The sequence below is a fragment of the Corythoichthys intestinalis genome, chromosome 3, assembly GCF_030265065.1.
Source record: "Corythoichthys intestinalis isolate RoL2023-P3 chromosome 3, ASM3026506v1, whole genome shotgun sequence".
NCBI classification, from domain to species: Eukaryota; Metazoa; Chordata; class Actinopteri; order Syngnathiformes; family Syngnathidae; genus Corythoichthys; species Corythoichthys intestinalis.
In genome coordinates, this window is record NC_080397.1 from 62,415,437 (window position 1) to 62,428,164 (window position 12,728).

Sequence of the window (12,728 nt, forward strand, 5' to 3'; positions counted from 1 at the left end):
AAAAATCAGTGCACTTTTTTTTTGGCCCAGCAGAAAAAAATGCAGGTCTAAAGGGGTTAAAATTCTATATTTAATATTTTTCTTTGTTGTTTAATATATATATATATATATATATATTTTTTTTTTACATTTAATTTTGTTCATTAAACAGAATATTTAATTTTCCTGTTTTAATTTATAAGTAAATAATTTAAAAATATAGAAAGAGTAAAATAAAAGAGAAAAATATATAACATTTTGTTTACAAATTTACACCTTTTTCACTTTTAATGAAATACAGTGAATGATCAAAAAAAAAAAAACATTTAAAGGTTTTCCTTTTAAAAAAAAAAAAAAGGAGGCAAACAAACATTTACTAAATGAGAGAATATTTACAATTTTCTGCAATATTTCCTTTATTTGAAAAAATGTAATTAGATAAAAAATAAATAAATGAACAAATTTTTGTCAATTGCCGCAAATTACCATCATTTCTCTTGGAATCTCTCTGCAATGCCAGGTCAAGAGACTTTAAGCTATCGTGTCTCTTGTCAAATTAATTAACTAATTGTCACTGTAAAAACTTACAGTGAACTTTTGGCCTGCGTCCTGTGGCGTTTTTACATACGACACAGTGTGTCAACGTCAAGTGGACAATGTCAGACCTCAGGTCAGGCACCTGTTTAAACTTCCCTAAAGTGTTTGCTTTAGGTCAGCCAGGAGCTCTAATGAGGAGACAACACTGATAGAGAGATGACCACCAATGGACAAGAAAAATAATGTTACGTGAAGACACATTTCAGCAACATTGACGGTGCTAGACGTCCAATCCAATCCACAACAAAAAATTGAAAAAAATGTTTAACAGGGTAAATATATGATAATGAAAATCTCGACCACTCCTTGATGTTGGCGATTTCTCCATCGCGACCCTTGTTATATTACCATGTTTTACCCATTAATCCCCCCAAAATCTAGCTGTGGCCATTCACACCTGTGTCTTCACACTCGGTGATACATGCTACATGGAGTTTTTGGATTGAAAAGAGGTAAGTACGCAATAATATCTCGAAAAAATCATGGCGTATTTATGTTCTCGCATGCTCTCACCTCCACTTAGGGTTTTGCTGTTTATAAAAAAAAAAAAAAAGCCCTCCTGTTAAAAATTTTTCTTCCCCTAGATAATTGAGATTTTAAGCTTTCCAATGATGTATGACACATGCATATCGGACAGTTTTGAAATTTGGCTAAATTGGGGGTCTCAGAGCGGAACTTCCCTCACCTAAGCGTTTTCCGCTATATATATTATGTATCTAAAAAAAAAAAAAAGTACAAATATTATTTTCCTTTTTTTTTGGGAAAAAAACCCAAACAAAATACAAAATGAGGGGGGGGGGGGGGGGCAGAAGTTCTCATTCATTTAAAAAATAAATAATAAATAAATAAATACTGGTATGAAAATGCAATTATTCTCTTTATTTCATCTGTTTACTCAATTTTTCGTTTTTTTTTTTTTCTTCTAGTGTTATTTGTTATTAATGCTAATTTATTATTATCATTATATATTTTTTCAATTAGGTCTTGTTAAGACCATAACCAGATTGTATTTGTTTAATTTTAATTGTTTTAAATTAACAATTTATTAATTTATAAACATTCACTCATAAAAAAAATAATATTTTTTAACAGGATTAATAAATGAAAAAATAATATCACTATAATTGAGACCATGTGTCCACATTTGTGGACATTTTGGGTCACTTGTATCACAAAAAAAAATTATTAATATTGTGGTCTACGTGACCAAAATATGATGTAGACACATACTGACGCCAGATCCATAGACTTCACCAAAACTACCAAAAATAATCACTTTTCCTCAAAGGGTGAGGTGTCAGTTTTGTCTTTGTAAAGTAAACACTTTTCATTACAGAGTTGCTAAATGTGCCAACAGAGCTAGCTTGAAACTGGCGCCGCCTGTCAGCGAGAAGCGGGAAAACGTTAAAGCCACTTTGGGTTTGACGGATTTCGACGGTTTGGTTTGTCACAGACAGCAGGTCGCGCCAGGCAAAGTGGGGCCGAATTTGTTCAAGCTGTTTAGGACACATTTGACCGTTTAAAACCAGAGACGGTTAGCGTACACAATGCACAATGGTTGTTTCTTCGGAGACTCAATACAAACCTGCCAAGTTGAAGGGAATTCCGCGCGAAATAATGACGTCACAATAGCAGACCTGTGGGGGGAAAAATCGAAATCAAATTGCAGTTTGACGCTAACTCATTCACTGCAAGTCCAGCTTTTGTATGTATATTCAAATTAACGATACAATTAGTATCATGATTCTTGACCCACGATTCGATACACAAAATGATATTTTTAAACGTGACCTTACTCAAATGAGTACTAACATTTTATGGGAAAAAAAAAAATCAACAGAAAATTTAACACTAATACTAAGAGTAAATGCATATATATACAGTGTATCAAATACTTGTTCTCCCCACTGTACAAATATGGCTATTCTCTATCCAAAATATTAGTAACATCACTGTTTTAAAGCACTATACAGGATTGTGACTCTTAAGTATCGCCATTTAGATTCGTATAGTGTTACAGCATCAATTTTATAAGTATTGCCACCCCTGCAATTCTGGTATATAATGCTCTATTTCTCCCAGAAAATGATTGCAATTACAAATGCTTTGGTAGTAATGTGTTCTTTTTTTTTTTTTTTTTTTTTTTTTTTGCTTGCAGTGAAAAAACACAAAAGAGGATGGAAAAAAAACTATTAAATCTTTTTATTTTTTTTTTATTTTTATTTTTTTTAAACACAAAACTCCAAAAATGAGCAGGACAACAAGTATTGGCACCCTTTAAAAAATCATGTGATGCTTCTCTAATTTGTGTAATTAACAGCATCTTTTACTTATCTGTGGTGGTGGTAATAACAAAATTACACTTGCAGCCAGTTAAAATGGACTAATCTTGACCCAGCCTCTGTCCTGTGTCCTTGTGTGTATCACATTGAGCATGGAGAAAAGAAGACCAAAGAACTGTCTGAGGACTTGAGAAGCAAAATTATGAGGAAGCACAGGCAATCTCAAGGCTACAAGTCCATCTCCGAAGACCTGAATGTTCCTGTGTCTACCATGCGCAGTGTCATCAATAAGTGAAAAGCCCATGGCACTGTGGCTAACCTCCCAAAATGTGGACGGAAAAGAAAATTGACGGGAGATTTCAACGAAAGATTGTGCGGATGGTGTTATGGTTATGGTGTTATACTTATATAGCGCTTTTCCACCTTTCAAGGATGGTGGATAAAGAACTTCGACTAACATCCAAACAAGTTTAAGCTGTCCTGCAGTCCGAGGGTAAAACAGTGTCAACCCGTACTAACCGTAGGCGTCTAAATGAAAAGGGACTCTATGGTGGAATACCCAGGAAGACCCCACTTCTGACCCAGAGACATAAAAAAGCCAGGCTGGAGTTTGCCAAAACTTACCCGATAAAGGCCAAAACGTTTTGGAAGAATGTTCTCTGGTCAGATGAGACAAAAGTAGAGCTTTTTGGGAAAAGGCAACAACATGTTTAGAGGGTAAAAAACGAGGCCTTCAAAGAAGAGAACATGGTCTCCACAGTCAAACATGGTGGAGGTTCCCTGATGTTTTGGGGTTGGTTTGCTACCTCTTGCACTGGACTGCCTGACCGCGTGCATGGCATGATGAAGTCTGAACACTACTAACTAATTTTGCAGTACAATGTAGGGTCCAGGGTGAGAAAGCTGGGTCTCCCTCAGAGGTCATGGGTCTTCCAGAAGGACAATGACCCAAAACACACTTCAAAAAGCACTAGAAAAATATTTGAGAGAAAGCACTTAAGACTTCTAAAGTGGCCAGACTTGAATCTCATAGAACACCTGTGGAGAGATCTGAAAATGGCACCCTTCAAATCTCAGAGACCTGGGGCAGTTGGCCAAAGAAGAATGGTCTCAAATTTTGTAAGAAACTCACTGATGGACACCGGAAGCGTTTGTTAGCAGTTATTTTGTCCAAAGGTTTTGCTACCAAGTATTTGGCTGAGAGTGCCAATACTTTTGTCCGGCTCATTTTTGGAATTTTGCGTAAAATTCTAATGAATTTTTTTTTCATTCACTTTTGTGTGTTTTCATTGCAAGCAAAATTAATGAAGATATTACTATCAAAACATTTGTAATTGCAATCATTTTCTGGGCTAAATTGTGCATTATCTGAAAGAATTGCAGGGGTGTCAATACTTTTGGACAGCAGTGTACATATATGAGTGTGTGGGTGTGCGTTTGTGTATTTTTGCAGTGGCTGCCATTGACGGCGCTATACGTCAATGGCAGCCAATGAGTTCAATAGGCGCCCTTATAGGGTTAAAAGATTTTCACAAGTGACGTTTTAAAATCCGCACTTGAGCTGCTGCGGGTTATTACCTAACCGTGCGTGCTCGTGCACGTCGCGGGAGGGCACATATGGAAGTGGCAGGTGGCAGGAACGCGCGCACACTCGCGCCTTTCAGCCTCCTTAGCGCCAACAAACCCGCGGCATGGTGTACTTCTATTGTTTGACCTAAGTCTGTTTACTCATTAGTTGCCATTGACGGTAACAGACGTCTAATCAGTTTGGATTTGGAGGATCACTACCAGGTTGAAATTCTTCTTTATTTTATCTAGATTTATTTTTAAAGTTATATATACACACTTTTTGAATACAGTATTTCAGGTTGCAGTTCTAAAAACTCGAAGTGAGGCTCACTGAAGGGATGGTTGCAATTCTATTGTTTCTCCTTTTGTACAATTAAAATATATACAAAATTACTATTGAAAACAAAATTGGTTTATGTAATTCAAATTGATTTAACTAATTAACTATTTAAAATACATCTTTAAAAGCTGTTTTAATAATTTTTCAACGCGTCCATGCACGATTTTTTTTTTTTTTAACTTACAGCGATAGGGAACTCATTAAAATCATTGGCTGTCAATGACGGTGCTAGACGTCCAATCCATTTTGACTGGGAGGGGCGATGGAAATATTAGATTGAAATATCAGCATTTACAGCGAGTCCTCCCATGAATTGGACGTCTATCACCGTCATTGACATGCAATAAATTAAATACTATGGGGGGAAAATACTTGTAAATATTTTTTTTCTCTCATTTTAATTTACTTATTTTAGCTTTTTTACATTGTATTATTTGCTCCATTTATTTATCATATTTTTTCGTTTTTTTAAAAAATGCCATTGTATAATACTTTCCTGCCTTTTATGTATCATGAGCCTTATTTATCGTTGTTTTAAAGCACTTTGAAGACCTTTTGGCTTTTTGTAAAGGGCTATAGAAATAAATTTGATTTGACATCATTATGAAATATATTCTAAAATGTTATTTTCAAAAAATGTACATAATGAAATAGTCACATGCTCTATAAAGGGTATAAGTCTTAAATGTAAACTTCTGAATAGCTTTCCACTGAAGTAAGAACCTTTCCTGAAAGGGTTAAATGTTTAAAAAAATAAATAAATAAATATATGATCACACACTGAAGTCAAACACTAGCTGCCAGGTTGCAATTGTATTTCGTTATATTAAAGTTATTACACGATTTTTTAGTTGCGATTCTAAAAACTCATACATAAATTGAGGCTAACTCAAAACTCCCAGGTTCAAATTGTAAGTAAAAAGATTTTTAAATGATTACCTTAAAACAGTAAACATTTTTAATTCTAAAAAAACAATCAATTCACTGTGCCACTATATTCTATAAAAATAACCAGCTTGTCATAAATCAATTATTTGACTAATTATTCAAATGAATGTAATCAAATTGCACCGCAAACACTCGAAAGGCTTCCCGCTTGTTTACCGTTGCGTTCAAGTGTTTCTAGTGGAAACCAAGACGCGGAGGGAACCCGAGTTAATTAAACACTCACACACACAATAGAGAGAGAGTAAACTGCCAATCACAGAAGACAAGCAACCCGTGCTTCCCGCCGCAGAGTCCGCCTGGGGGGTCCTATTTAGAGGCCGGAGTGTTCGCCTCCATCAGCTTCCAAGACGCGTTCAGGAAACGAAGAAGAGTCTGGAGAGAAGGGAATATAGGTGAGTAATTTTAATATGGAATAGTGTTGGAGCTTGTCAAGCAGAGGTGATTAGAGAAGCCAAAAAATTTGACTCAAGTTACGTCAAAATAGGATTACTCAGGTAAAAGTAGTCACCCAGAAATGTATTGAAGTACAAGGGAAAAAGTATTGAGTGAAAAGAACATTCAAGAAATGAGCAACATTATAAATGCTTACAATGTGTGTGTTTTTTAACGTTATGTTTATTTTTACTAGCATGTCATCTATATGAACTAGTTATGATTATGTAACTATATATGGGTGTTTTTAATAGGGTGCCATTTGGACACCAACAGACTAGCTTTTGCTGAGAGACAACGAGAACCAAAAGTGATATTTGCCATGTGGCAAAATGGATTTTGCCACGTGGCATTTTTTTTTTTTTTTGCCATGTGGCATTTTTTTTTTTTTTTGCCATGTGGCATTTTTTTTTTTTTTTTTTGCTATGTGGCAAAATTGATTTAGCCATGTGGCATTTTTTTGCCATGTGTTAAAATGGATTTTGACATCTGGCATTTTTTTGGAATGTGGCAAAATTGCCTTTGGTTTGTGTCATTTTTAAGGGGGGGGGGGGGGTAATATGCCTTTTTTTTTTTTGCCATGTGGCAAAATGGATTTTGACATGCGGTATTATTTTATTCATGTGGCATCTTTTCTTTGCCATGTGGCATTGTTTTGCCATGTGGCTATATTGATTTAGCCATGTGGCATTTTTTGCCATGTGTTAAAATGGATTTTGACATCTGGCATTTTTTTGGAATGTGGCAAAATTGCCTTTGGCTTGTGTCATTTTTAAGGAGGGGGGGGTAATATGCCTTTTTTTTTTACCCTTTGGCAAAACGGATTTTTTCCGTGTGGCGTTTTTTAGCCATGTTGCAAAATTGATTTTGACATGCGGCATTTTTTTTGGTATGTGGGTATGTGGCAAATTGACTTCGGTTTGTGTCATTTTTTAAGGGGGGGGGTGGTATTATGGCTTTTCTTTTTTCCCATGTGGCATTTTTTTGCCATGTGGCAAAATAGATTTTGCCATGTGGCATTTTTTTGTTAAGTGGCATTTTTTTTTGCCATGTGGCAAAATGGATTTTGCCATGTGGCATTTTTATTGCCATGTGACATTTTTTTTTTTTGCCATGTGGCAACATTGATTTTATCATGTGGCATTTTTTTCTTTGAACATGTGGCATTGTTTGCCATGTGGCTATATCGATTTTGCCATGTGGTATTTTTTTTTTTTGCCATCCATGTGGAAACATTGATTTTGCCATGTGGTAAAATGGATTTTGACATGTGGCTTTTTTTTTTGTTGGTATGTGGCAAAATTGACTTTGTTTTTTTTCTTTTTTTTGGGGGGGGGGTATATGGCAGTTTGCAGGCCATGCACATCCATGCCATTGATGGCCACGCACGTCCAAGTTTTCCAATTATTTTAAATGGCAGAAAAACATGTGTGGCTCTGATTTTTGGCCATCCACTTACCATTACAGCGCATTGACATTTAAGGGACACCAAAGTAAAAAAAAAAACAAAAACAAAAAAACTCACATGGCAAAATCAATTTTCCCACGTGGGAAATAAAAAACACATGCCAAAAACAATTTTGCCATATGGCAAAATACATTTTGTCACATGGCAAAAAAAAAATTGCCACATGGCAACAAAAATGCTACATGGCAAAATTCATTTTGCCAAGTGGCAAAAAAAATGCCACATGGCAAAATCCATTTAGCCACATAGCAAAAAAAATGCCACATGGAAAAATCCCATTTTGGCACATGGCAAAGAAATGCCACATGGCAAAATCCATTTTGCCACATGGCAAATACCACTTTTGGTTCTCGGCCCTGCTCCTTTTGCTAGCATAATAGGTAACATGACTGGATACTTGATGAAGAATCTATCATTTTACGAATAAACCTTTTGAAATGATTCAGTTCAATGAATTTCTTTGGAATACAGCTTTAACAGAGTGGACACGTTATGAATGACTGAACATGGTAACTCTTTTTTCCTTTTGCCTGCCTGATCTGGTGGTGACAGCGTGGCAGTGTCCTGCTGCATGCTGTCGTTTGATGGACAGCTGTCAGCTGCACTCCTCACTGCTGCTGCCAACAGACAACTTGTGGCTGGTTAGGAGGCAGTTTAATGTTAATGGTCGCTCTGCTGCCTGAACTTGTAAAACCAGATCATAACGGTCCAGATTTTTACAAGAGCGGATGGTCGTCAGGCAGTGTCTTGTTAGCTGGTTTGTTGTCGCGTGCCAGCTTACCTGCGACTGCCCGGCGACTGTCCGCGCAACCTGCTAACACACACGCACTCATTCACCACCATTGAATAACTATGTGATGAATGTACAAGTGAGAGATAATTGCCTTGATGTAGAAATACATTTTAATAAAAAAAACAACAGCATTTGTTTGAGATGTTTCAGAGACAGGTTACAATTTAGTGGCCTAAAATCCATGAGTGGTTGAAGAAAATTCATAATTGTCTTTTTTTTTTCTCCATCCACACTTCACTGTTTGGAGCCATGTCATGATTGGTGTACAGTTCAGTCTTGTCAGAATTGAAGAATAAAAAAGGCCTCATAGTTCCATGCGCTTTTTGACGATGATCTCCCGCACCAGCGCCGCCACCTCTCGGCGCACGCTCTCCATCGGTTCGTCGGCTCGCCAGAAGCGCACCACTTTGCCGTCGGGATTCACCAGAAACTTCCAAAAGTTCCATTTGGGAATTTTCTGCACAGAATCTGAAAAATTAAAAGATATATTCAATTACCGTAATTTCCTGTCTATAAGGCGCACCTGACTATAAGCCGCCATCTACCAAATTTGACATGAAAACGGCATTTGTTCATAGATAGCCACACTGGACTATAAGCCGCAGCTGTCCTCACCGTATTATGGGATATTTACAGCAAAAGATTAACCAGAAACATTTTTTTAAAATGGTACCATTAGACCGTTATAAGATCAAATGAACCACCAGCTTTTCATTGCTTTAAGAAGCTTCTTTTGGCTGTCACTGCTTCCTTGGGGGAAACAGTCAACCTCTGCTGCCACATGCTGTCAACGCTGTTGTTGTCCAACATGCCTCCTAGCATGCATTGCATCGCTACAGATGTAAATACTGATCAAAATTCATGTTGTGTGCTAATTATTTCTTTAGTTACTGTTCCAATTGTTTCATTAATGGCTAGTTGTGGTACTTGGTAACACTATTTGACAGTAGCATCATAAGACTGTCATAAGACCATCATAATTATGACATAACGCTGTCATGAGCAGTAATGAATGCTTATGAAAGATGTCATTTTGTGTCATCTGGTAAATTATCTCATTTTTGAATGGGTGTAAAAGATCTGAGGTGAACATAAATGGAGTTAGTGACATCATTTGCCGGATGGCACTTAATGACATCTGTCATAAGCATTCATTAATGTCATTGGCAGTGTCATGTCATAATTATGATTGTCTTATGGCAGTTTTATGATGCCATTATCAAATAAAGTGTTACCTATTAACACAAATAAATCAACAAATAAGCCGAACTGAACTACAAGCCGCAGGTTTCAAAATGACGGAAAAAGGTACATAGAACATAAAAAAAATTTAAATACATGAGCTGAGCCCCGATCCAAATTAAAAAAAAAAAAAAAAAAAAAAAAAAAAGGATCTAAGTACAACAAAAGAACAATTGGCTAACTTATGTAGCAACAGTCCGCTAGCTTAAATGCTATAAAACGCTTATTTATTTATTTATTTTACAATGCTCTTAACAAATGGTTCAAACACACATTCCCACAAAAAAACGACTAAATATGACTATAAACTAAATTATGAATGCATTAAAAAAAAAAAAAAAAACATTAGCTCAAACAAAAATTTAGCTTATGTTGGTCTTAACAGGGAGCAGCTGGATTCAGCCATGTGAAATGAGTTATGTCATATTCACTGATGCCGCTAGAGGGCAGTCTATCCACCCGAATAAAGAAAACTAAATGCAAACACTTTCAAAACAAACCATTACAAAGCCACTTTAATTAAATGAATACTCTAAGCAGCAAAATTTAATTTGAATCTTTTTTCTAATCAAATTACTCGAGTTAAGTGATTAATCATTGCAGCACTAAATTTTACAAATTTCATTAAAACGAAAAAATTAAGAGGGGATTTCATTTAAATTTATTTTAACTCATACTAACATTTATCTTTTAAGAACTACATTTCTCTCTAGCCATGGTACCCTTTAAGGCTTTTAGGTGCGCCTTATAGTGCGGAAAATACGGTAACTTGATTGGCTGGACATCCAATGAAATGAGTCGGGGATCAATTGCTTCTCCATCGTTACGTTTTTTTTTTTTTTTTTAATTAATGCAGGTTTTTCTTTGCGGCTGAATTTTGGTGCTTTAAAAAAAGTGTGACAACATTAATGCTGAAAAAAATAAGTTTTGTTCATTCAAACTCCAAAAGTACAGAAATACCTCCATACAGAAGAGCTCACAAATTCGGCAAAGTGCACAAAATTAACCAGCCAAAAGCGTTCTTAATCATGAAATTATGTATTTCCAAGATTTGGTTTTTGGTCTTGTATTATTCCTAATTTGAGTGCATCCCCACAATTTTAGGCAAACGTCATTCATTCAAAAATCTAATTCAACGAAACAGCCCTTGCCGTGATGTGTTCAAGTGCTTGTACCTGTGAGGAATTTGAAGGCCGGTTCGACCTCGGAACCCATTATTTTGATTTTAGCGAAGAAGGGAAAGGTGACGCCGTAGGTGGACTTGGCGAACGCCTCGATATAACTGCTTGTTCCGGTCTCGGTGTCACCGAACTGTCCGCAAGGGAAGGCCAGGACGTTGAAATGGGACGTGCCCAACTCTTTGTGGAGCTCCTGAAGTGACCCGTACGCTGTCTCCGTCTGTTCGCTGTGGCTCGCCACGTTGACAACCAGGGAAGCCTGCGTGAAGGGAAAAGATGGAAAGCGTTCTCAAAACGAGAAAAATAAAGCACAACTTGACACGAACGCGACTAAAATGTTCAGCTTAAACTTCAGCTTCCGTTAAATCAGGCCGCTAGCATGGACTTACTTTTCCTCGGTACTTCTCCAGAGAGACCGTTCTCCCTTTCGCGTCTTTTACCTCGAAGGAATAAAAGTCCACCGGTTTTCGAGGCTTCAGAAGCTGCGTCTGGAGCAGGAATAAGCACCCCACGCCGACCGTCATACTTAACAGAACCGTCAACTTCTTCACTTTGGGCCCGGAGGACTTGACTGGGTAGCCCCCTAAAGCCTCCATCTTGGAGGGGGAAGAAGGAAACCCGAAAGGCGGGGCAAGGTGATGAAGAGGGGGCGACAACTGTGTCAAGCTAGACAGAAACACTACAACAACGGATGCGTTGTGCGTGCAAGACAGGAAATGGAAATCACGCACATTTATGATTTTTTAATATTTTTTTTACAGGACGCATTAACCAATAAGTAATTGAGTTGGATGCCTATCACCGTTAATGACATGCAATGATTTAAATACAGTGATCCCTCGCTAAATTCTCGCTTCAAACTTTGCACTCTCAGTCCATTGCGGACTTTTTTTCCCACTTAAAAAATAAATATATCAATAAAGATGAGATATCGCTATCCGATCACATAGTCTCACTCTCCCTCTTGCTTATTAAAGTTAAAGATGGTTGACAGACATTAAGGTTTGATCTTGCCAGGGATGCTTCGAAGCTGAAACCTCAAAGCACCACATGCGTCAATCATCGTTTCACTTGTTAAACAGTTGCTGTGGCAACTCTTTGTGTGTAAGTGAGCAGCTTGAGCAGATTTGACTGGACTCACTCAATGAAGCATTAAATAAAGCTAAGCATTTTTCTACTTTATTATTGTTTAGAAAAAAATCAGTGGGACAGTAACATGCTTAAAACTTATCATAATTATTATATTTGAAGTGCTTAAAAAATTTTCATTAAATAATACATATACGTACAGTGATACCTAAGCTCACGAACTTTTCGCCTCAAGAACATTAAATTCGCGAGCATATAGTCTCTGCTGACGAACTAGTTTTCGGCGGACGAACCAAACCACGCGGTCGAACAGCGCCACGAGAAGCTGACGCACGCTCACGGCGTCCCAGTTTGTCCCCTCCCTTTCGTTGAGTGCGGACGTGGTTTGTGTTTGATAGACATTTTGGACCATATTGAGTGTACTTTTGCTATTATGGGACTAAAAAAGACCCCACCACAGGCTAGTGTTAAGCCTAAGAAGACAGTAAAGAAAATAAGGTATATTTTTGTGTAGTTTTAAGGCTTATATAGTAGAAAATTATGTTTTATGGGGACTTGGGAACGGATTATTCTCATTTTAATGTTTTTTTATGGGAAATAAATGTTCGGAAGACGAACTTTTCGCCTTACCCACACTTTCTGGGAACCAATTATGTTCGTGAGCTGAGGTATCACTGTACTTTGGGGGAAAAAGTTTTTTAAAAAAAGTCTGATATGTATCTCTTTCCAGTTCTAAATCTGAATAAATACATTGAACACACACACGAAAAAGGTTTTTCACTTATCACGGCAGTTCTGATGCCCATTAACA

At 37.0% G+C, this 12,728-nt stretch overlaps 1 protein-coding gene across 1 annotated transcript; it reads right to left on the reverse strand.

The window, feature by feature from the left end:
* Positions 1 to 8,500: 8,500 nt before the first annotated feature.
* Positions 8,501 to 11,485, reverse strand: gpx8 (glutathione peroxidase 8 (putative)). Its single transcript, XM_057832390.1, has 3 exons — positions 11,218 to 11,485; positions 10,826 to 11,087; positions 8,501 to 8,876 (listed from the first exon to the last, which is right to left on the reverse strand). The coding sequence occupies exons 1-3, from the start codon at positions 11,422 to 11,424 to the stop codon at positions 8,713 to 8,715; spliced, it is 633 nt and encodes a 210-aa protein (XP_057688373.1). The 5' UTR covers positions 11,425 to 11,485; the 3' UTR covers positions 8,501 to 8,712.
* Between the last annotated feature and the right edge of the window lie 1,243 nt (positions 11,486 to 12,728).

Coding starts and splice junctions, on each gene's coding strand:
- gpx8 (XM_057832390.1), bottom strand. CDS start 11,424: ATGGAGGCTTTAGGGGGCTACCCAGTCAAGTCCTCCGGGCCCAAAGTG. Junction 11,088..11,217: donor TGGAGAAGTACCGAGGAAAA/GTAAGTCCATGC, acceptor CCCTTCACGCAG/GCTTCCCTGGTTGTCAACGT. Junction 8,877..10,825: donor GGCCTTCAAATTCCTCACAG/GTACAAGCACTT, acceptor TTAATTTTTCAG/ATTCTGTGCAGAAAATTCCC.